Source organism: Bombina bombina, chromosome 4, assembly GCF_027579735.1.
Source record: "Bombina bombina isolate aBomBom1 chromosome 4, aBomBom1.pri, whole genome shotgun sequence".
Classification (NCBI taxonomy): Eukaryota; Metazoa; Chordata; class Amphibia; order Anura; family Bombinatoridae; genus Bombina; species Bombina bombina.
In genome coordinates this window covers 224,865,104-224,891,358 of record NC_069502.1, presented here as the reverse complement: position 1 = coordinate 224,891,358, position 26,255 = coordinate 224,865,104, and the positions used below count along the sequence as shown (strand labels likewise).

Sequence of the window (26,255 nt, the reverse complement as noted above, 5' to 3'; positions counted from 1 at the left end):
TAGCTATACTACAAACAGCATACGCGTACACCTGCAAGGTGTCAAGAGCTGCAACAGGCTGTAAACTGCAAACCTTCCGCATGTTAAACAGCTACCCTGTACAAGCTATTGGATCGAGCCCAAAAGGACAAATCCAGAGGCCTAAAACGGAAGGCTAAACTGCGGTAAAGGGGCACAAAGCCCTCCATGTCTACACCACCTGGGGAAGCTCTAGGTTCTGATGGAATCAAATGTCCAATAGAGTGACGCAGCGGAACATGCACCTGCCCAGGTATCTATGACTGAAGGCTGTAAGGACTGAAACAATTCTTCCCACCACATGAACCCACAGGTCCTCTCGAATGATTAGTTGAACATGAAAAACAAAGATAACCGGAGCACTTGGCGCTTCTACCGAACTATCCGAGCAGAACAGCACCACGTGTCTAAACAGCCGCAAGACCGAACAAACCCGACAAGACCAGCCTGCACTAAGGGCCCTAACCGGCAAGCTGCATAAATTCTCCCTCATAGGGGGAAAAAAAGAAACAGACATTCTTAACATAGGACTAACATGTCCAAAACAACTTCCAAAGAAGTAATAAAGAGTATCAATCCCAGAAGGTTCCCGAAGGAAACAAAAACAAATAAAGATATCCCATTGGATACAAATAAAATATAAGGCAACCCGGAGGTTAACGCCCAAAAAGACACAGGCCTACCCGCAGGACCAGCCAAACTGAGCCTTATCTTTCAAAAACTGGGAAAGATTTCAAACAAATGACAATCAGGAGATTACCTCCACCATTCAAATTAGCAGACTGAAAATCCCCATATCTGGTAACGATAGGGTCATTCAATAACTGAGGCACGCAATCCTATAACGAAAGGCACAACACTCGGGGACAGTTACACCCGCGGGGAACTGTAAAGGCCCTCCCCACGGCAGAAGGGCCGGGACAATAGGGCACGAGCACATTCTCAAATAAACATCTGGACTCTTCAGACGAACAATGGCCAACATTATGTGGAAGCGAAAACGTGCTGCAACCTCCGGGGGGGAACACACCACCCCGCATGGGGGAATCATAAACTGGGTTACCCGCATGTGTATTAGTATGATTTGGTAGGGAACTCGCCTCTCGGAGGACGGGGCCCCTCAGGAGGCAGATGGCTCAGCAGTCTCTTGATTACCCAAGCCCAAGAAACAAGGCGCTCACATATGGCATACGTGTGTCAACGAGGCCAATCCGGATTCGGCACTGGACACAGAATCTGAAATTAAAATAGTCTCAGTATAGGAATCCTCCGTAACTGAATCAGAAATTAGCACAGTCTCAGCATCAGAATCTACCATAACTGGATAGAGGATATATTAATGTGGACTGAAGTTGTAAAAACAAAAATGGCACCTGACACCACCAATGGCTGGGGCACTCACCACCTCCTATGACCAGACCCCTGCGGACTTGAAATCCTCCTTCGCCACACGGTCTGGAATGTGGAAGTGGAAAACGGAACGGAACCATGCCCGAACACAAGGTGAACCGTACAGTCCAAAAAAAGCACGCCCAACCAAAAGGCCACATCACTTCCAAAGGCCTCAATGTTCCAAACCACAAGCCCATACACATCACACATAAGCAGGTCGAATCACATAACAAATATGATTATAAACCCCCCTGTTCAATAACCCCCCTCAGGAGATATTAACCCTCGATTCCAAGATACTAAAAGAGACTCACTGAGACCCTTATGATAAGTTAAACCCGCAAGGTGGTAGCCTCTCGGGAAACGGTCACATTACAGTACATTGATGAATAAAGTAAAATTAAACAATCTTACCGGAATCTACGCCGTGGAACAGGAACACAGCCTTTCAAGTGTGACGGATAGTAGCATTGCCTCCGCCATGGACTTGAGAGAAGAAAGCAGGCAGCAAAGCGAAGTTAGACAACGCTGATTGCTTGAGGAGCTGTTAAATATGAGTCGGGATGGTTTTGCAGAAAGCATCTCCCTGCATCTCCAGACTCTAACTTTCATCCAAGCCCTTACTGAGAGACTGACAGGACTACTTAAAACTCCTGTCCCATGCCAAAGAGTACTACCCTTCATAAGAGACAAAAAACTAAAATTAAAAATTTGACACTTCTCTGCCAACCTCCTGGGGCGAAAGGCAAAGAATGACTGGGGGATGAGGGGAGTGGGAGGAGTATTTAAGCCTTTGGCTGGATTGTCTTTGCCTCCTCCTGGTGGCCAGGTTCTTATTTCCCAAAAGTAATGAATGCAGCTGTGGACTAATCCCATTTAAGAAGAAAAAAAAGTATGCACTGTCAACTTTATCTTAAACTAGGGGAAAAAAAAAAATAATCACACACTTTCACACTCGTGTCTAGAAACTTTTCAAAGTCCATACCCCATAGTGAGCCAAACTGTCCAAATGAATTAAAAATATATAAGCCCGTCACTGATTTTACAACAAGCAGCAAAGACCAAAAGTAAATAAAATAACTACATTTTAGGGATGCACCGAAATTTCGGCCGCAGAAAGATTCAGCCGAAAATGGCATTTTTGGCTATTTCGGTTTTCGGTTATTTTGCCTGTTATTTTCGGTAAAATTATTGTGTAGCATGTTTCAAATTTGATGCTAGCCTAGAGCTGCTGTTTAAGTTTATTATACTGTTTTGCATATAATGAGTTTTCTAAGACTATACACTTTAATTTGGATAATTGGTATAAAAAAAAAACCTGTTAAATATGATTGTTACATAGAACTAAATGAAGAATAATACAGTATATTGATATTTACAATTGTTTTAAGTAGGGATGCACCAAAATTTTGGTCGCAGAAACATTTTGGCCGAAAATTGCATTTTTTGCCTGTTTTTTTTTTCTTGGTAAAATTATTCTGTAGCATATTATTGTTTTAAGATATTTTTGTCCAATTTTAGTGTTAATTTAAAAAAATGTGGGCTTTTTTTATTGGCTCTAATTATGAAAGAAAAAAAAAAGCTATATATAAAAAAAAATTGAAAATAATTTGAAAAAATACATTTTTGGTATCAGTTTCGGTTTTCGGCCAAGTGCATCCCAGATTTTCGGATTCGGTCCAGAATTTCCATTTCGGTGCATCACTACTACATTTATAAAAAAAAAAAAAGTTTTGTCATATGAGTTATTGTGGTCAGATGCTGGTAAGCAGCCAAAAGGATAGAATACCCATGTTTGGCCAAGTCCAATAGGTTTTCTAGCTGCTCCAAAGTCGTGACTCAAAAAAAGACATGCAATTATTTTTCTAATTTGTTGTGAAAACACTTACTTCTGTAACACATTTTCCTCCTCTTGAAGTTTAGAACTGTGATGTTTTTGGCTGAGCTGATGCTTATGTTGAGTTGCATAAGTAACATGACCTCAGAGTCCATTTTCCCAGAGCAGGAAAGGTCGACTCTAAATACTTCCAAAAAAATTAAATGAAAATGTGTTAACGCAAATGTCCCAACATAAAGAAAGGCAAATTTTTCAAAAATGAAATTTATGCTTACCTGATAAATGTATTTATTTACAATATGACAAGTCCACGGATTTCATCCTTACTTATGGGATATCGCCTCCTGGTCAGCAGGAGGAGGCAAAGAGCTCCACAGCAGAGCTGCATAAATAGCTCCTCCCTTCCCCCCCAACCGAGTCATTCGATCGAAGTTAGGAAGAAAAAGGAAAAGCCAAGGAGCAGAGGTGACTGAAGTTTAACAAAATTAAACACCTGTCATAGAAAAAACAACAGGGTGGGCGTGGACTCTTCATATCATAAAAGAAATAAATTTATCAGGTAAGCATAAATTTCCTTTTCTTTTACAAGATATGACGAGTCCACGGATTTCATCCTTACTTATGGGATACAATACCAAAGCAATAGGACACGGATGAAAGGGAGGGACAAGATAGGAACCTAAACGGAAGGCACCACTGCTTGAAGAACCTTTCTGCCAAAAACAGCCTCAGCCGAAGCAAAAGTATCAAATTTGGAAAATTTGGAAAAAGTGTGAAGAGACGACCAAGTTGAAGCCTTGCAAATCTGTTCAACGGAAGCATCATTTTTAAATGCCCATGATGAAGCCACAGCTCTAGTAGAATGAGCCGTAATTCGTTCTGGAGGCTGCTGTCCAGCAGTCTCATATGCAAGACGGATGATACTCCTCAGCCAAAAAGAAATAGGTAGCCGTAGCTTTCTGACCCCTATGTTTTCCAGAAAAAACAACAAATAATGAAGATGTCTGACGAAAATCCTTAGTCGCCTGCAAGTAGAACTTCAAGGCACGGACTACGTCCAAATTATGTAACCGACGCTCCTTCTTAGATGAAGGGTTAGGACACAAGGAAGGAACATCAATTTCCTGATTAATATTTTTGTTAGAAACAACCTTAGGAAGAAAACCAGGTTTGGTGTGCAACACCACCTTATCAGAATGGAAAATAAGATAAGGAGAATCACATTGCAATGCCGAAAGCTCAGAAACTCTGCGAGCCGAAGAAATAGCAACCAGAAATAAAACTTTCCAAGATAATAACTTAATATCTATGGAATGCATAGGTTCAAATGGAACCCCGTGAAGAATATTAATAACTAAATTCAAACTCCAAGGAGGAGCAATTGATCTAAACACAGGCCTGATCCTGGTCATAGCCTGACAAAAGGACTGAACATCCGGAACATCTGCCAGACGTTTGTGTAGTAAAATAGACAGAGCAGAAATCTGTCCCTTTAAGGAACTTGCTGATAACCCCTTCTCCAATCCTTCTTGGAGAAAGGACAAAATCCTAGGAATCCTAACCTTACTCCATGAGTAACCCTTGGATTCGCACCAATAAAGATATTTACGCCATATCTTATGGTAAATCTTTCTAGTAACAGGCTTACGTGCCTGAATCAAGGTATCAATGACCGAATCAGAGAACCCTCGCTTAGATAAAATCAAGCGTTCAATCTCCAAGCAGTCAGCTGCAGAGAAATTAGATTTGGATGATGGAAGGGTCCCTGAATGAGAAGGTCCTGTCTCAATAAAAAGCTTCCACAGTGGCAGAGATGACATGTCCACCAGATCGGCATACCAAGTCCTGCGAGGCCACGCAGGAGCGATGAGAATCACTGAAGCCCTCTCCTGTTTGATCTGAGCAATCACCTGGGGAAGGAGAGCAAACGGTGGAAACACATAAGCTAGGTTAAACGACCAAGGCACTGCCAAGACATCTATCATTTCGGCCTGAGGATCCCTGGACCTGGATCCATATCTCGGGAGCTTGGCATTCTGACGAGATGCCATAAGATCCAGCTTCGGTCTGCCCCATCTGAGAATCAGGGTGGCAAAGACCTCCGGATGGAGTTCCCATTCCCCAGGATGAAACGTCGGTCTGCTCAAAAAATCCGCTTCCCAGTTGTCCACTCCTGGGATGTAGATTGCTGACAGATAACAAGAGAGCCTCCGCCCACCGAATTATCTTGGATACTTCTGTCATCACTAAGGAACTCCTTGTTCCTCCCTGATGATTGATGTAAGCCACAGTCGTGATGTTGTCTGACTGAAATCGGATGAATTTGGCCGAAGCCAACTGAGGCCAAGTCTGAAGTGCATTGAATATTGCCCTCAACTCCAGAATATTGATTGGAAGTAGAGACACCGACCGACTCCACACACCTTGAGCCTTCAGGGAATTCCAGACTGCACCCCATCCTAGTAGACTGGCGTCCGTTGTCACTATCACCCATGAGGGTCTGCGGAAGCACGTCCCTTGGGACAGATGATCCTGTGGCAACCACCAAAGAAGAGAGTCTCTTGTCTCCTGATCCAGATCTATCTGAGGAGACAAATCTGCATAATCTCCATTCCACTGCCTGAGCATGCTTAGTTGAAGAGGTCTGAGATGAAAACGAGCAAACAGAACGATGTCCATCGCCACCATCAATCCAATTACCTCCATGCACTGAGCCACTGATGGCCGAGGATTGGACTGAAGGGATCGGCATGTATTCAGAATCTTCAACTTTCTGACCTCCGTCAAGAAGATTTTCATGGATATAGAATCTATTAGAGTTCCCAGGAAAGGAACCCTTGTCTGTGGAATTAGTGAACTCTTTTCTAGATTCACCTTCCACCCGTGAGTCCTTAGAAAAGATAGCACCATGTCGGTATGATACTTTGTCAACTGATGACGCCTGGATCAGAATATCGTCCAGATAAGGCACCACAGCGATTCCCCGCAGTCTGAGAACCGCCAGCAGAGACCCTAGAACTTTTGTGAAGATCCTGGGTGCCGTGGCCAGTCAGAAAGGAAGAGCCACAAACTGAAAATGCTTGTCCAGAAAGCCAAACCTCAGGAACTGGTGATCTCTGTGGATAGGAATATACAGATATGCATCCTTTAAGTACACGGTAGTCATATATTGACCCTCCTGGATCAATGGAATTGTCCGAATAGTCTCCATCTTGAAGGATGGGACTCTGAGAAACTTGTTCAGACTCTTGAGATCTAAAATGGGACGGAACATTCCCTCTTTTTTGGGAACCACAAAAAGATTTGAGTAAAACCCCTGCCCCTGTTCCTGTTCCTGTATTGGAACGGGACAAATTACTCCCATAGTGGAGAGGTCTTTCACACAACGTAAGAACGCCTCTCTTTTTATCTGGTCTACAGACAATCGTGAAAGAAGAAACCTTCTCCTTGGGAAGGAATTTTTGAACTCCAACTGATACCCCTGAGACACGATTTCTAGTGTCCAGGGATCCTGAACGTCTCTTATCCAAGCCTGGAAAAAGAGAGAAAGTCTGCCCCCTACTAGATCCGGTTCTGGATCGGGGGCCGCCCCTTCATGCTGTCTTGGGAGCAGCAGCGGGCTTCTTGGGTTGTTTACCCTTGTTCCAAGCCTGGTTGGGTCTCCAGGCGGACTTGGCTTGTGCATAATTCCCTTCCTGCTTAGCGGAAGAGGGGACTCCCTTGAAATTTCGAAAGGAACGAAAATTACTCTGTCTACCCCTTTGCTTAGATGTTTTATCTTGAGGGAGGAGGTGACCCTTCCCTCCCGTAATATCAGAAATGATTTCTTTCAAGTCAGGCCCGAACAGGGTCTTTCCTTTGAAAGGAATAGCCAAAAGCTTGGATTTAGAGGACACATCCGCAGACCAAGATTTCAACCATATGGCTCTTCGTGCTACGATGGAGATGCCCGAACTCTTAGCTGCCAATTTGGAGATCTGAAAGGAAGCATCCATAATAAAAGAATTATCCAACTTAAGGGCCTTAATTCTATCCTGTATTTCCTCCAAAGAAGTCTCAGTCCTAAGAGATTCTTATACAGCATCAAACCAAAAAGCAGCTGCAGTTGTGACTGCTACGATGCAGGCCGCTGGTTGTAATAAAAACCCTTGCTGAACATAGTCTTTTAAGAAGACCCTCCAACTTCTTGTCCAGGGGTCCTTTGAAAGCACAACTGTTCTCTATAGGGATAGTCGTACGCTTAGCTAAGGTCGAAATAGCCCCCTCCACCTTAGGGACCATCTGCCAGGAATCCCGAATGGTGTCAGCTATAGGATACATCTTCTTAAAAATAGGGGGAAGGGGAGAACGGGATACCCGGCCTCTCCCATTCCTTAGTAACAATTTTAGAAATCCTCTTACGAACTGGAAAAACATTGGAATAAGAAGGAACTTCTAAGTACCTGTCCATCTTACTCAATTTCTCTGGTGGGACCACAATAGAGTCACAGTCCAGAGCCACCTCTTGCAGCAAAAGGCGTAGGTGTTCAAGCTTAAATCTGAAAGACAGGTCGTCCGAATCTGTCTGGGGCAATGCACTGCCTGAGTCAGACAGTTCTCCATCAGACAGAACCTCCTTACCCCCCCACTTCAGAACCCTGGGAAGGTGCATCGGAGATCACCATCAAAGAACCAGAAGTCGCATGGACCACCTGGGTATCTCCTCTACTACGTTTGCCTTGCAACACTGGCAATTTAGACAAAACTTCTGAAAGAGTGGATGACATGACTGCAGCCATATCCTGCAGAGTAAAAGACGCAGACGCCGTTGAAGAACATGGCGTCACTTGCGCGGGCGTTATAGGCTGTGACGCTTGGGGAGAAAGATGCAGCATACCCTGAATCTCATCAGTCTGAGGACATTCATTAGACATATCTTTATCAAAGAAAATTTGCTCTTTATACTTTAAAGCCCTCTCAATACATGGTGGACAAAGACTAACGTGGTTCCACAATGGCATCTAAACACATAGGGCATGTACTTTGTTCAAGGTCATCCATTCTGATAACCTAAACAACCAGCAAGCTTGGTCCAATTCACTGATATATTATATTTTTATTTTTCATAAAAATAGACTATAATAAAATATATGCTGCGTACTGTATCTTTAATGCAAAACGGCTCTGAATGATATATGAGGTAGAGCAAAATTTCACATTCCCTGTACGAGGGCTCTTGAAAAATAACACTGGTATAATTTTGAAAATTACTCAGTCACCTCGCCGCAGCTCTGCTGCGGCTCCTACCTGCCCCCGCAATCAGTCTGAACACCGCAAGCACGGCGCACCTAAAGTCGCTTGTAAATAACCCTACAAGCAGACTTAGGAGCCGTGAGGAGAAGCTATCAACCGGGACCGCAATAGGAAACTCAGCAGTCAAAGCGCGCAAATAACACTAAGCCCCGCCCTTCGTGGGCGTAAACAACCTGTCAATCGCATCAGACAAAGCCGCCATGTACCGGAGCCTAATAAAAATATACTGTCTCCGGAACTGTCCCCAACGTCAGCCAGCCCGTTCTATGCAACCACACACTGTATGTCCCAGCGCTTCAGGCCCAACAATAAATGCCAGAGTGTCTGGTTATAGTACAACCCCGTACAATATCTCCTAGGCCAATAACACCATGCTAGAGTGTCTGGATAAATAACTGTCGGTCTTGTACCCATATCCCAGTGCTTCTAGGTTATTAGACTGCTAGAATGTCTGGATATTTCACTATTTGTTAAAGGGACCCCTTGTTTTAGCCCCCAATATAATAGTGCAAGTACAGTTAATCTGAGGTATTTTTGCTTTGTCCCAGAATAAAAAGACTGCACTTACCTCCATGCTGAGGAACAGCATGCACAACTTCACAGTGTCAAGAGGTCCACTCTCCCTCCTGAGGTTCTGCAAAAGTAAAAGGGTCTTAGTTACAACCTCCAAGACCACACACAGAAAACGCAGCTCAATCATGGGAGGCGCAGTACAGACAAAAATCCACAAGTTCCAACAGCCTAAAGACACTATCAGAAGCTGCTCTGTAATAAAATACCACACTTTGGCACCATTTGAAAATAAAAAACTCTTGATTGAAGAATCTAAACCGACACCTCACTTTACCTCACTCCTATCACGAACACAGGCAAAGAGAATGACTGGGTTGGGGGGAGAGGGAGGAGCTATTTACGCAGCTCTGCTGTGGAGCTCTTTGCCTCCTCCTGCTGACCAGGAGGCGATATCCCATAAGTAAGGATGAAATCCGTGGACTCGTCATATCTTGTAAAAGAAATACAGCCATTTAACTTCAACAAGGCCTTGATGATTTCAATGATAATAAAATCCAAGATTTCTATAGAACTATTGCTTTTTCAATTAACTGTTTGGCATCAATTTAATGAAAGGGACATTAAACACTAAATAAATGCTAGATACAATGATGCATTAAAAGAAAAGATTAGTCTGAGAATAAGATGTAAATGTATTTTTTAAAGTGTATTAGTGCATAAGTAGTAATGTCTATAAAAATGGGAGCTGACATGTTGTAACTTAGGTTACTTTCTCTGCTGTGGCCAATCAGGGACAGTTATAAATAGGTCACTAGAGTGTGCAGGCAATGGCTTTGTGGAATATCCGTGTTCTGCACTTACATTTCTAAGAGGAACTGAAATGCTTACAATTTCAGAATGGAATTGGCAAAAGGGGACAAAATAAATATAGAAAACACTGTAGAGTGTGTGTGTGTGTTATATATATATATATATACACATATATATATATATATACATATATACACACACATATATATATATATATATATATATATATATATATACACACACATACATGCACACAATCATTTTATAATTACCATCTCAAAGTGTTTAATGTCCATTTAAAAAAAAAAATGTATATTACGAACAACATATATTTAATTTGTTTAAGAACAATAAAAAGTATCTGTAAATGTATTTTATAGGTGTATAGCATCTCTAAAGCAATGTGAATTTACCAGGTATTGTTAGTTGCCACACAGAACTCTTCTACCAAAAGCAATTTCATTTTACAGCTTCATATCTCAATAAGATCATGTTTCTGAAAGTGGGTGTAAAGTCTTGCTTATTCAGAAGGTATAAAAACAGAATTTATGTTTACCTGATAAATTACTTTCTCCAACGGTGTGTCCGGTCCACGGCGTCATCCTTACTTGTGGGATATTCTCTTCCCCAACAGGAAATGGCAAAGAGCCCAGCAAAGCTGGTCACATGATCCCTCCTAGGCTCCGCCTACCCCAGTCATTCGACCGACGTTAAGGAGGAATATTTGCATAGGAGAAACCATATGTTACCGTGGTGACTGTAGTTAAAGAAAATAAATTATCAGACCTGATTAAAAAAACCAGGGCGGGCCGTGGACCGGACACACCGTTGGAGAAAGTAATTTATCAGGTAAACATAAATTCTGTTTTCTCCAACATAGGTGTGTCCGGTCCACGGCGTCATCCTTACTTGTGGGAACCAATACCAAAGCTTTAGGACACGGATGAAGGGAGGGAGCAAATCAGGTCACCTAAATGGAAGGCACCACGGCTCGCAAAACCTTTCTCCCAAAAATAGCCTCAGAAGAAGCAAAAGTATCAAATTTGTAAAATTTAGAAAAAGTGTGCAGTGAAGACCAAGTCGCTGCCTTACATATCTGATCAACAGAAGCCTCGTTCTTGAAGGCCCATGTGGAAGCCACAGCCCTAGTGGAGTGAGCTGTGATTCTTTCAGGAGGCTGCCGTCCGGCAGTCTCATAAGCCAATCGGATAATGCTTTTAATCCAGAAGGAGAGAGAGGAAGAAGTTGCTTTTTGACCTCTCCGTTTACCAGAATAAACAACAAACAAAGACAAAGTTTGTCTGAAATCCTTAGTAGCTGCTAAGTAAAATTTGAGAGCACGAACTACATCCAAGTTGTGCAACAAACGTTCCTTCTTTGAAACTGGATTAGGACACAAAGAAGGCACAACTATCTCCTGGTTAATGTTTTTGTTAGAAACAACTTTTGGAAGAAAACCAGGTTTAGTACGCAAAACCACCTTATCTGCATGGAACACCAGATAAGGAGAAGAACACTGCAGAGCAGATAATTCTGAAACTCTTCTAGCAGAAGAAATTGCAACCAAAAACAAAACTTTCCAAGATAATAACTTAATATCAACGGAATGTAAGGGTTCAAACGGAACCCCCTGAAGAACTGAAAGAACTAGGTTGAGACTCCAAGGAGGAGTCAAAATTTTGTAAACAGGCTTGATTCTAACCAGAGCCTGAACAAAGGCTAGAACATCTGGCACAGCTGCCAGCTTTTTGTGAAGTAACACAGACAAGGCAGAAATCTGTCCCATCAAGGAACTTGCAGATAATCCTTTTTCCAATCCTTCTCGAAGGAAGGATAGACTCTTAGGAATCTTAACCTTGTCCCAAGGGAATCCTGCAGATTCACACCAACAGATATACCAAATTATGTGGTAATTTTTCTGGTTACAGGCTTTCAGGCCTGAACAAGAGTATTAATAACAGAATCTGAGAACCCTCGCTTTGATAAGATCAAGCGTTCAATCTCCAAGCAGTCAGCTGGAGTGGGTCGAACGGACCTAGAACAAGAAGGTCTCGTCTCAAAGGTAGCTTCCATGGTGGAGCCGATGACATATTCACCAGATCTGCATACCAAGTCCTGCGTGGCCACGCAGGAGCTATCAAAATCACCGACGCCCTCTCCTGATTGATCCTGGCTACCAGCCTGGGGATGAGAGGAAACGGCGGGAACACATAAGCTAGTTTGAAGGTCCAAGGTGCTACTAGTGCATCCACTAGAGCCGCCTTGGGATCCCTGGATCTGTACCCGTAGTAAGGAACTCTGAAGTTCTGACGAGAGGCCATCAGATCCATGTCTGGAATGCCCCACGGTTGAGTGACTTGGGCAAAGATTTCCGGATGGAGTTCCCACTCCCCCGGATGCAATGTCTGACGACTCAGAAAATCCGCTTCCCAATTTTCCACTCCTGGGATGTGGATAGCAGACAGGTGGCAGGAGTGAGACTCCGCCCATAGAATGATTTTGGTCACTTCTTCCATCGCTAGGGAACTCCTTGTTCCCCCCTGATGGTTGATGTATGAACTTGGCCCTCGCTAGCTGAGGCCAAGCTTTGAGAGCATTGAATATCGCTCTCAGCTCCAGAATATTTATCGGTAGAAGAGATTCTACCCGAGACCAAAGACCCTGAGCTTTCAGGGATCCCCAGACCGCGCCCCAGCCCATCAGACTGGCGTCGGTCGTGACAATGACCCACTCTGGTCTGCGGAAGGTCATCCCTTGTGACAGGTTGTCCAGGGACAGCCACCAACGGAATGAGTCTCTGGTCCTCTGATTTACTTGTATCTTCGGAGACAAGTCTGAATAGTCCCCATTCCACTGACTGAGCATGAACAGTTGTAATGGTCTTAGATGAATGCGCACAAAAGGAACTATGTCCATTGCCGCTACCATCAAACCTATCACTTCCATGCACTGCGCTATGGAAGGAAGAGGAACGGAATGAAGTATCCGACAAGAGTCTAGAAGTTTTGTTTTTCTGGCTTCTGTCAGAAAAATCCTCATTTCTAAGGAGTCTATTATAGTTCCCAAGAAGGGAACCCTCGTTGACGGAGATAGAGAACTCTTTTCCACGTTCACTTTCCATCCGTGAGATCTGAGAAAGGCCAGGACAATGTCCGTGTGAGCCTTTACTTGAGGAAGGGACGACGCTCGAATCAGAATGTCGTCCAAGTAAGGTACTACAGCAATGCCCCTTGGTCTTAGCACCGCCAGAAGGGACCCTAGTACCTATGAGAAAATCCTAGGAACAGTGGCTAATCCGAAAGAAAACGCCACGAACTGGAAATGCTTGTCCAGGAATTCAAACCTTAGGAACCGATGATGTTCCTTGTGGATAGGAATATGTAGATACGCATCCTTGAAATCCACCTTGGTCATGAATTGACCTTCCTGGATGGAAGGAAGAAGTGTTCGAATGGTTTCCATCTTGAACGATGGAACCTTGAGAAACTTGTTCAAGATCTTGAGATCTAAGATTGGTCTGAACGTTCCCTCTTTTTTGGGAACTATGAACAGATTGGAGTAGAACCCCATCCCTAGTTCTCCTAATGGAACAGGATGAATCACTCCCATTTTTAGCAGGTCTTCTACCCAATGTAAGAATGCCTGTCTTCTTATGTGGTCTGAAGACAACTGAGACCTGTGGAACCTCCCCCTTGGAGGAAGCCCCTTGAACTCCAGAGAATAACCTTGGGAGACTATTTCTAGCGCCCAAGGATCCAGAACATCTCTTGCCCCAGCTGAGCGAAGAGAGAGAGAGTCTGCCCCCCACCAGATCCGGTCCCGGATCGGGGGCCCGCATTTCATGCAGTCTTGGTAGCAGTGGCCGGTTTCCTGGCCTGCTTTCCTTTGTTCCAGCCTTGCATAGGTCTCCAGGCTGGATTGGCTTGAGAAGTATTACCTTCCTGCTTAGAGGACGTAGCCCTTGGGGCTGATCCGTTTCTGCGAAAGGGACGAAACTTAGGTTTATTTTTGGTCTTGAAAAGACCTATCCTGAGGAAGGGCGTGGCCCTTGCCCCCAGTGATATCAGAGATAATCTCTTTCAAGTCAGGGCCAAAGAGTGTTTTCCCCTTGAAAGGAATGTCAAGCAATTTGTTCTTGGAAGACGCATCCGCTGCCCAAGATTTTAACCAAAGCGCTCTGCGCCACAATAGCAAACCCAGAATTTTTTCGCCGCTAACCTAGCCAATTGCAAGGTGGCGTCTAGGGTGAAAGAATTAGCCAATTTAAGAGCACGAATTCTGTCCATAATCTCCTCATAAGAAGAAGAATTACTAATAATCGCCTTTCCTAGCTCATCAAACTAGAAACACGCGGCTGCAGTGACAGGGACAATGCATGCAATTGGTTGTAGAAGGGAACCTTGCTGAACAAACATCTTTAGCAGACCTTCTAATTTTTTATCCATAGGATCTTGGAAAGCACAACTATCTTCTATGGGTATAGTGGCGCGCTTGTGTAGAGTAGAAACCGCCCCCTCGACCTTGGGGACTGTCTGCCATCAGTCCTTTCTGGGGTCGACTATAGGAAAACAATTTTATAAATATGGGGGGAGGTACTAAAGGTATACCGGGCCTGTCCCATTCTTTACTAACAATGTACGCCACCCGTTTGGATATAGGAAAAGCTTCGGGGGGCCCCGGGGCCTCTAAGAACTTTTCCATTTTACATAGTGGTTCTGGAATGACCAGATAATCACAATCATCCAAATTGGATAACACCTCCTTAAGCAGAGCGCGGAGATGTTCCAACTTAAATTTAAAAGTAATCACATCAGGTTCAGCTTGTTGAGAAAACATAATTTATGTAAGAACTTACCTGATAAATTCATTTCTTTCATATTAACAAGAGTCCATGAGCTAGTGACGTATGGGATATACATTCCTACCAGGAGGGGCAAAGTTTCCCAAACCTTAAAATGCCTATAAATACACCCCTCACCACACCCACAAATCAGTTTAACGAATAGCCAAGAAGTGGGGTGATAAGAAAAAAAGTGCGAAGCATATAAAATAAGGAATTGGAATAATTGTGCTTTATACAAAAAAATCATAACCACCACAAAAAAGGGTGGGCCTCATGGACTCTTGTTAATATGAAAGAAATGAATTTATCAGGTAAGTTCTTACATAAATTATGTTTTCTTTCATGTAATTAACAAGAGTCCATGAGCTAGTGACGTATGGGATAATGACTACCCAAGATGTGGATCTTTCCACACAAGAGTCACTAGAGAGGGAGGGATAAAATAAAGACAGCCAATTCCTGCTGAAAATAATCCACACCCAAAATAAAGTTTAACAAAAAACATAAGCAGAAGATTCAAACTGAAACCGCTGCCTGAAGAACTTTTCTACCAAAAACTGCTTCAGAAGAAGAAAATACATCAAAATGGTAGAATTTAGTAAAAGTATGCAAAGAGGACCAAGTTGCTGCTTTGCAGATCTGGTCAACCGAAGCTTCATTCCTAAACGCCCAGGAAGTAGAAACTGACCTAGTAGAATGAGCTGTAATTCTTTGAGGCGGAATTTTACCCGACTCAACATAGGCAAGATGAATTAAAGATTTCAACCAAGATGCCAAAGAAATGGCAGAAGCTTTCTGGCCTTTCCTAGAACCGGAAAAGATAACAAATAGACTAGAAGTCTTACGGAAAGATTTCGTAGCTTCAACATAATATTTCAAAGCTCTAACAACATCCAAAGAATGCAATGATTTCTCCTTAGAATTCTTAGGATTAGGACATAATGAAGGAACCACAATTTCTCTACTAATGTTGTTGGAATTCACAACTTTAGGTAAAAATTCAAAAGAAGTTCGCAACACCGCCTTATCCTGATGAAAAATCAGAAAAGGAGACTCACACGAAAGAGCAGATAATTCAGAAACTCTTCTAGCAGAAGAGATGGCCAAAAGGAACAAAACTTTCCAAGAAAGTAATTTAATGTCCAATGAATGCATAGGTTCAAACGGAGGAGCTTGAAGAGCTCCCAAAACCAAATTCAAACTCCATGGAGGAGAAATTGACTTAATGACAGGTTTTATACGAACCAAAGCTTGTACAAAACAATGAATATCAGGAAGAATAGCAATCTTTCTGTGAAAAAGAACAGAAAGAGCGGAGATTTGTCCTTTCAAAGAACTCGCGGACAAACCCTTATCTAAACCATCCTGAAGAAACTGTAAAATTCTCGGTATTCTAAAAGAATGCCAAGAAAAATGATGAGAAAGACACCAAGAAATATAAGTCTTCCAGACTCTATAATATATCTCTCGAGATACAGATTTACGAGCCTGTAACATAGTATTAATCACGGAGTCAGAGAAACCTCTATGACCAAGAATCAAGCGTTCAATCTCCATACCTTTAAATTTAAGGATTTCAGATCCGGATGGAAAAAAGGACCTTGAGACAGAAGGTCTGGTCTTAACGGAAGAGTCCATGGTTGGCAAGATGCCATCCGGACAAGATCCGCATACCAAAACCTGTGAGGCCATGCCGGAGCTATTAGCAGAACAAACGAGCATTCCCTCAGAATCTTGGAGATTACTCTTGGAAGAAGAACTAGAGGCGGAAAGATATAGGCAGGATGATACTTCCAAGGAAGTGATAATGCATCCACTGCCTCCGCCTGAGGATCCCGGGATCTGGACAGATACCTGGGAAGTTTCTTGTTTAGATGAGAGGCCATCAGATCTATCTCTGGGAGCCCCCACATTTGAACAATCTGAAGAAATACCTCTGGGTGAAGAGACCATTCGCCCGGATGCAACGTTTGGCGACTGAGATAATCCGCTTCCCAATTGTCTACACCTGGGATATGAACCGCAGAGATTAGACAGGAGCTGGATTCCGCCCAAACCAAAATTCGAGATACTTCTTTCATAGCCAGAGGACTGTGAGTCCCTCCTTGATGATTGATGTATGCCACAGTTGTGACATTGTCTGTCTGAAAACAAATGAACGATTCTCTCTTCAGAAGAGGCCAAAACTGAAGAGCTCTGAAAACTGCACGGAGTTCCAAGATATTGATCGGTAATCTCACCTCCTGAGATTCCCAAACTCCTTGTGCCGTCAGAGATCCCCACACAGCTCCCCAACCTGTGAGACTTGCATCTGTTGAAATTACAGTCCAGGTCGGAAGAACAAAAGAAGCCCCCTGAATTAAACGATGGTGATCTGTCCACCACGTCAGAGAGTGCCGAACAATCGGTTTTAAAGATATTAATTGATATATCTTCGTGTAATCCCTGCACCATTGGTTCAGCATACAGAGCTGAAGAGGTCGCATGTGAAAACGAGCAAAGGGGATCGCGTCCGATGCAGCAGTCATAAGACCTAGAATTTCCATGCATAAGGCTACCGAAGGGAATGATTGAGACTGAAGGTTTCGACAGGCTGTAATCAATTTTAGACGTCTCTTGTCTGTTAAAGACAAAGTCATGGACACTGAATCTATCTGGAAACCCAGAAAGGTTACCCTTGTTTGAGGAATCAAAGAACTTTTTGGTAAATTGATCCTCCAACCATGATCTTGAAGAAACAACACAAGTCGATTCGTATGAGACTCTGCTAAATGTAAAGACGGAGCAAGTACCAAGATATCGTCCAAATAAGGAAATACCACAATACCCTGTTCTCTGATTACAGACAGAAGGGCACCGAGAATCTTTGTGAAAATTCTTGGAGCTGTAGCAAGGCCAAACGGTAGAGCCACAAATTGGTAATGCTTGTCTAGAAAAGAGAATCTCAGGAACTGATAATGATCTGGATGAATCGGAATATGCAGATATGCATCCTGTAAATCTATTGTGGACATATAATTCCCTTGCTGAACAAAAGGCAATATAGTCCTTACAGTTACCATCTTGAACGTTGGTATCCTTACATAACGATTCAATAATTTTAGATCCAGAACTGGTCTGAAGGAATTCTCCTTCTTTGGTACAATGAAGAGATTTGAATAAAACCCCATCCCCTGTTCCGGAACTGGAACTGGCATAATTACTCCAGCCAACTCTAGATCTGAAACACAATTCAGAAATGCTTGAGCTTTCACTGGATTTACTGGGACATGGGAAAGAAAAAATCTCTTTGCAGGAGGTCTCATCTTGAAACCAATTCTGTACCCTTCTGAAACAATGTTCTGAATCCAAAGATTGTGAACAGAACTGATCCAAATTTCTTTGAAAAAACGTAACCTGCCCCCTACCAGCTGAACTGGAATGAGGGCCGTACCTTCATGTGAACTTAGAAGCAGGCTTTGCCTTTCTAGCAGGCTTGGATTTATTCCAGACTGGGGATGGTTTCCAAACTGAAACTGCTCCTGAGGACGAAGGATCAGGCTTTTGTTCTTTGTTGAAACGAAAGGAACGAAAACGATTGTTAGCCCTGTTTTTACCTTTAGACTTTTTATCCTGTGGTAAAAAAGTTCCTTTCCCACCAGTAACAGTTGAAATAATAGAATCCAACTGAGAACCAAATAATTTGTTTCCCTGGAAAGAAATGGAAAGTAGAGTTGATTTAGAAGCCATATCAGCATTCCAAGTCTTAAGCCATAAAGCTCTTCTGGCTAAGATAGCCAGAGACATAAATCTAACATCAACTCTAATAATATCAAAAATGGCATCACAGATGAAATTATTAGCATGCTGGAGAAGAATAATAATATCATGAGAATCACGATTTGTTACTTGTTGCGCTAGAGTTTCCAACCAAAAAGTTGAAGCTGCAGCAACATCAGCCAATGATATAGCAGGTCTAAGAAGATTACCTGAACATAGATAAGCTTTTCTTAGAAAAGATTCAATTTTTCTATCTAAAGGATCCTTAAACGAGGTACCATCTGATGTAGGAATGGTAGTACGTTTAGCAAGGGTAGAAATAGCCCCATCAACTTTAGGGATTTTGTCCCAAAATTCTAATCTGTCAGGCGGAACAGGATATAATTGCTTAAAACGTTTAGAAGGAGTAAATGAATTACCCAATCTATCCCATTCCTTAGCAATTACTGCAGAAATAGCATTAGGAACAGGAAAGACTTCTGGAATAACCGCAGGAGCTTTAAAAACCTTATCCAAACGTATAGAATTAGTATCAAGAGGACTAGAATCCTCTATTTCTAAAGCAATTAGTACTTCTTTAAGTAAAGAGCGAATAAATTCCATCTTAAATAAATATGAAGATTTATCAGCATCAATCTCTGAGACAGAATCCTCTGAACCAGAAGAGTCCAAAGAATCAGAATGATGGTGTTCATTTAAAAATTCATCTGTAGAGAGAGAAGATTTAAAAGACTTTTTACGTTTACTAGAAGGAGAAATAACAGACAAAGCCTTCTTTATGGATTCAGAAACAAAATCTCTTATGTTATCAGGAACATTCTGCACCTTAGATGTTGAGGGAACTGCAACAGGCAATGGTACATCACTAAAGGAAATATTATCTGCATTAACAAGTTTGTCATGACATTTAATACAAACAACAGCTGGAGGAATAGCTACCAAAAGTTTACAGCAGATACACTTAGCTTTGGTAGATCCAGCAGGCAGAGGTTTTCCTGTAGTATCTTCTGGCTCAGATGCAACGTGAGACATCTTGCAATATGTAAGAGAAAAAACAACATATAAAGCAAAATAGATCAAATTCCTTATAAGACAGTTTCAGGAATGGGAAAAAAATGCCAAACATCAAGCTTCTAGCAACCAGAAGCAAATGAAAAATGAGACTGAAATAATGTGGAGACAAAAGCGACGCCCATATTTTTTGGCGCCAAATAAGACGCCCACATTATTTGGCGCCTAAATGCTTTTGGCGCCAAAAATGACGCCACATCCGGAACGCCGACATTTTTGGCGCAAAATAACGTCAAAAAAATGACGCAACTTCCGGCGACACGTATGACGCCGGAAACGGAAATGAATTTTTGCGCCAAAAAAGTCCGCGCCAAGAATGACGCAATAAAATGAAGCATTTTCAGCCCCCGCGAGCCTAACAGCCCACAGGGAAAAAAGTCAAATTTTTGAGGTAAGAAAAATATGATAATTAAAGCATAATCCCAAATATGAAACTGACTGTCTGGAAATAAGGAAAATTGAACATTCTGAGTCAAGGCAAATAAATGTTTGAATACATATATTTAGAACTTTATAAATAAAGTGCCCAACCATAGCTTAGAGTGTCACAGAAAATAAGACTTACTTACCCCAGGACACTCATCTACATGTTTGTAGAAAGCCAAACCAGTACTGAAACGAGAATCAGTAGAGGAAATGGTAAATATAAGAGTATATCGTCGATCTGAAAAGGGAGGTAAGAGATGAATCTCTACGACCGATAACAGAGAACCTTATGAAATAGACCCCGTAGAAGGAGATCACTGCATTCAATAGGCAATACTCTCCTCACATCCCTCTGACATTCACTGCACGCTGAGAGGAAAACCGGGCTCCAACTTGCTGCGGAGCGCATATCAACGTAGAATCTAGCACAAACTTACTTCACCACCTCCCTTGGAGGCAAAGTTTGTAAAACTGATTTGTGGGTGTGGTGAGGGGTGTATTTATAGGCATTTTAAGGTTTGGGAAACTTTGCCCCTCCTGGTAGGAATGTATATCCCATACGTCACTAGCTCATGGACTCTTGTTAATTACATGAAAGAAATGTTTCCTGAATCTGAAATTTCTCCCTCAGACAAAACCTCCCTGGCCCCCTCAGACTGGTGTAGGGGCCCTTCAGAAACCATATCATCAGCGTTCTCATGCTCTACAGAATTTTCTAAAACAGAGCAGTCGCGCTTTCACTGATAAGTGGGCATATTGGCTAAAATGTTTTTGAAAGAATTATCCATTACAGCCGTTAAATGTTGCATAGTAAGGAGTATTGGCGCACTAGATGTACTAGGGGCCTCCTGTATGGGCAAGACTGGTGTAGACGAAGGAGGGGATGATGCAGTACCATGCTTACTCCCCTCACTTGAGGAATCATCTTGGGCATCATTTTTACTAAATTTTTTTATGACATAAAATACATATAGTTAAATGAGAAGGAACCTTGGTTTCCCCACAGTCAGAACACAATCTATCTGGTAGTTCAGACATGTTAAACAGGCATAAACTTGATAACAAAGCACAAAAAACGTTTTAAAATAAAACCGTTACTGTCACTTTAAATTTTAAACTAAACACACTTTATTACTGCAATTGCGAAAAAGTATGAAGGAATTGTTCAAAATTCACCAAAATTTCACCACAGTGTCTTAAAGCCTTAAAAGTATTGCACACCAAATTTGGAAGCTTTAACCCTTAAAATAACGGAACCGGAGCCGTTTTTATATTTAACCCCTTTACAGTCCCTGGAATCTGCTTTGCTGAGACCCAACCAAGCCCAAAGGGGAATACGATACCAAATGATGCCTTCAGAAAGACTTTTCTATGTATCAGAGCTCCACACACATGCAGCTGCATGCCATGCTGTCCTCAAAAACAAGTGCGCCATACCGGCGCGAAAATGAGGCTCTGACTATGATTAGGGAAAGCCCCTAAAGAATAAGGTGTCAAAAACAGTGCCTGCCGATATAATCATATCAAAATACCCAGAATAAATGATTCCTCAAGGCTAAATATGTGTTAATAATTAATCGATTTAGCCCAGAAAAAGTCTACAGTCTTAATAAGCCCTTGTGAAGCCCTTATTTACTATCTTAATAAACATGGCTTACCGGATCCCATAGGGAAAATGACAGCTTCCAGCATTACATCGTCTTGTTAGAATGTGTCATACCTCAAGCAGTAAGAGACTGCACACTGTTCCCCCAACTGAAGTTAATTGCACTCAACAGTCCTGTGTGGAACAGCCATGGATTTTAGTTACGGTGCTAAAATCATTTTCCTCATACAAACAGAAATCTTCATCTCTTTTCTGTTTCTGAGTAAATAGTACATACCAGCACTATTTTAAAATAACAAACTCTTGATTGAATAATAAAAACTACAGTTAAACACTAAAAAACTCTAAGCCATCTCCGTGGAGATGTTGCCTGTACAACGGCAAAGAGAATGACTGGGGTAGGCGGAGCCTAGGAGGGATCATGTGACCAGCTTTGCTGGGCTCTTTGCCATTTCCTGTTGGGGAAGAGAATATCCCACAAGTAAGGATGACGCCGTGGACCGGACACACCTATGTTGGAGAAAAGGTCACTACCTCTGTCCCTCATTATAATGAAACACAAATATATCATACAGTGGGTATTGAAAATAAACACCCCCTTAAAAATAATCCCATTTTGTTGCTTTGCAGCCTGAAATAAAGATAGTTTTTGTTTATCCAGTTGTAATTACTCAGTGCTACTTATAACATCCAAGTGAAATACATGTAAAGGAAAAATAAAGACAATTCAAAAACAGTATCACCGAGTTGGAAAAAGGATTACCCCCTTGTGTCAGTATTTTGTTGAACCACTTTTGCTTTAATTAAAGCCTTTAGTCTGTTGGGATATGTCTCTACTAACTTTGCACATCTAGACTGTGCAACATTTGCCCACTCTTCTTTGCAGAACTGCTCCAGTTCTGTTACATTTAATGGTGACCATTTGTGGACTGCAGTCTTCAAGCCATGCCACAGATATTCAATGGGGTTTAAGTCTGGGTTTCAACTAGGCCATGCAAGGAAATTCACCTTTCTCTCCTTTAACCACTATGTGGTCATTTTTGCTGTGTGCTTTGGGTCATTGTCAGGTTGGAAGGCAAACCTTCCCATTGACAACTTCCTGCCAGCAGATTTTCCTCAAGAATTTGAAGGTATTTTGCCCCATCCATAATTCCTTCTATCCTGACAAGTGCTCCAGTGCCTGCTGCAGACAATGCTTTACCACCTCCATGCTTTACTGTAGGTATGGTGTTATTTGGATGGTGAGCTGTATTGGATTTCCTCTAGACATATCGTCTGTTGTTGAGGCCAAATAATTCAATTTTAGTCTCTGACCGTAACACCTTTTTCTATGTGGCCTCAGAATGTGTTATGGCAAAGCTCAGTCGTGACTGCATGTGGCCTTTCTTGAGAAGTGGCTTGTCTTGCAATCCTCCCATACAAGCCACATTTGTGGAGAATTTGTGATATTGTTGTCACATGCACACAATGACCACTCTTTGCCATAAATTCCTGCAGCTGCTTCAGAGTTGCTGTGGGCCTCTTGGTAGCCTCTGACCAGTTTCCTCCTGGCTCTTTCATCCAGTTTGGAGCGACATCCTGATCCAGAGAGGTTCTGTGTTGTACCAAATACCTTCCACTTCTTAGTAATAGACTTACTGTGCTTCTAGGCGTTGATAAAGCCTTTGATATTTTCTTGTATCCATCTCCCGACTTTTTTTATCGTTTGTGTGTGTACATTTTACCAGCTATGTGATTTGTTGTATTAAAAAACACAAGTTTTTCAAGCCTTCACCAGAATAATGTGATATTGCTATTTAAAAACAAAACACCAATGCACATCAAAAGATCTCCAGGATAATGTTGTGGACAGTTTATCCTGGAGATCTTTTGATGTGCATTGGTGTTTTGCTTTTAAATAGCAATATCACATTATTCTGGTGAAGGCTTGAAAAACTTGTGTTTTTTAATACAACAAATCACATAGCTGGTAAAATGTACACACACAAACGATAAAAAAAATGGCTTGAAAATGTTGTCACTTCCCGAGGTAACTACTAGCATCTGGGATGGTATGGATCAAGATATTGCTTTGGATGAAGTCCTCTGAAAGGGATACATCTTTCTACAGCAAAAGTCTGTTAAAGTAATTTGGATTTGGAAAACTAATCAAATCTTTCTTTTATGGCAATTTATTTTCATCTCTGAACTGAGTTTTATGGCAAAGACTAACCAAGAAAAGTGCTTTAAAGCTGTCGGGTTGGCGAGTAGACAACTGATAGTACCAAATACACATCCATGACAAGATTCCAGATTAAGGATATCGAAGGATAAATTAATTAAAGACTAAATAAGTTATACAATTCACGCCTGAAATCCACATCATTATACAATGTGAATGGGCATAAATATATTTCTATTGAATGTACATGTAAAGAATTATAATATATATCTTATAATTTCAGCCATGTCTTGGGAACTAGTTTATTGATCAACATAAAAAATAAGTAAATAAACTGATGAAAGGCCAATAACTCCAGATGAAAGCAAAATCTATTTTATTCATACTGTTTGATAGAATTTTGTCATTTCACTTAGCAAACACTAAACTGGGTGGAAGAACATTTTATTTCTTAAATCTCACTTGGGACCGAGTACTAAGTTGGTCATTTTCTCTCTTATTTTAAAATGTTTGCATAGTGTCATTTTGTTAATGCATCCTTTTTTGCAAGCACTGTTACTATTTTTTGATCATAATATTCTTGTATTAAGTCAGTCTTGCCTTGGTAACCTTGCCAGGTAACATAACACAGGAAAGAACTGCAGATGTGTTTTTGAGAAAAAGACTGTTAGTGGGTGACTCTATTTTGAGGAATGTGTATTTAGGTGAAAGTAAAGGAGAAACAAGGGAGGTTAGATGTCTTCCAGGAGCTACTGCTCACAGGGATAGGAATCGTATTTTGAGAATTGTTAAGGCAGCAGGAAAGGGAAGTGAGTTGGATGTGATTGTTCATTTAGGAACAAATGATCTGGCTAGTAATCATGTTGCTGCTGTTCAGAAAGAGTTTTGTGACCTAGGTAATCATTTAGAGACTGTGGCATCAACTCTATCATTTTCTGCTATTTTACCTGTGTATGACCAGGAAGCAGGAAAGATGGAGCGGATAACAACATTTAATTCTTGGTTAGATAAGTGGTGCAGGGAACGAGGATTTGGTTTTATTGGCCATTATAGCTCTGTTTGGAAAGATACTAGGTTATTTAGGAGAGATGGCTTGCATTTGGATGCTAAAGGAACAGAGTATCTGGGAGAGGAGTTCAAATACTTTATTAGAAATCATTTAAACTAATAAAGGGGGGTAGCATTAATATATCCACCTGCCCCCCACAGCATGCCAAAACTGTTAGTCCAAGTAACAATTCTAGAAATTCTAGTAGAAAAATTCTTCGTGCCATGAGCACAAATGCTCGCAGCTTAGGAAATAAATTACCTGAACTCATTTCAATAATGACTAGGGACAACTTGGATTTAGTAGCTATAACAGAAACATGGTACAATGATTTGCATGACTGGGACATAGTCATACCTGGATACAGGTTATTTAAAAAGAACAGAGTAGGAAAGAAAGGTGGAGGAGTTGCTTTGTATGTAAATGAAAATATAAAGGTTACTGAAATTGTAGGAACAAATGATGAGGTGGAAAGTATTTGGGTGACTTTGGAAATTGGAGATAAAAATGTTTTTAGAATAGGGGTTGTATATAGGCCTCCATTGCAGGATGAAAAACTGGACAATCTGTTATTAGATGAAATAACCAAAATGACCATGAAGGGTAAGGTTATAGTACTGGGGGACTTTAATTTGCCAGATATAGACTGGAAGATTCCTTCTGCTAGATCGGCTAGAAGCAGGTATATTCTTGAATCTCTGCTAGGGGAATCACTTGAACAATTAGTCAAGGAACCAACTCGTAAGGAAGCTATATTAGATCTAATACTTACAAACAGTGATACAGTTTCAGATGTGTCTGTAGGTGAGAACTTAGGATCCAGTGATCATCAATCTGTTTGGTTTAGTATTCATGTTCAGGAACTGTACACCCAGACTAAAACAAAAGTTTTAGACTTTAGGACGGCAGATTTTTCATTAATGGGAGAATACCTAAAAAACTATTTAAAGGGGAAAAATCTTATTACAGGGGTTCAAGAACAGTGGGAATTTGTGAAAGGTGCCATTTTAGATGCAACCGCACACTGTATTAGACATGTCTGTAAAAGTAAAAGAAAGCGGAAACCAATTTGGTTTTCCAAAGAAGTAGCACATGCTGTAAAGACAAAAAAGATAGCTTATAAAAATTACAGACACACACAAGCAGATGATGATATGAAAATATGGAGACTCCAACAAAAAAAGACTAAGCAGTTAATTAGGAAGGTTAAAGCTGATGCAGAAGAGAAGATAGCACAGTCAGTAAAACATGGGGACAAAACATTCTTTAGATATATCAGTGAAAGAAGAAAAAATAAGGTAGGAATAGTAAAATTGAAATCAGTTGATGGTAGAATAATAGAAGGAGATAAGCAGATTGCAGACTGTCTCAATGATTACTTCTGTTCTGTTTTCACTAAAGATTGTGAAGATACAATGTCTACATTAAGGGATGCTATGCAAAATAGAAACAAGCTTAACAGTAATCTTTTTACAGAGG

At 41.4% G+C, this 26,255-nt stretch overlaps 1 protein-coding gene across 2 annotated transcripts in view; it reads right to left on the bottom strand.

Moving 5' to 3' along the window:
• Positions 1-26,255, bottom strand: part of RYK (receptor like tyrosine kinase) — a 677,262-nt gene that overhangs the window by 480,642 nt on the left and 170,365 nt on the right. For both annotated transcript variants that reach the window (XM_053709793.1, XM_053709795.1), the window contains exon 4: positions 3,300-3,434. In XM_053709793.1, coding sequence (XP_053565768.1) covers positions 3,300-3,434 — 135 coding nt within the window. The remainder of the gene's footprint in view (positions 1-3,299; positions 3,435-26,255) is intronic.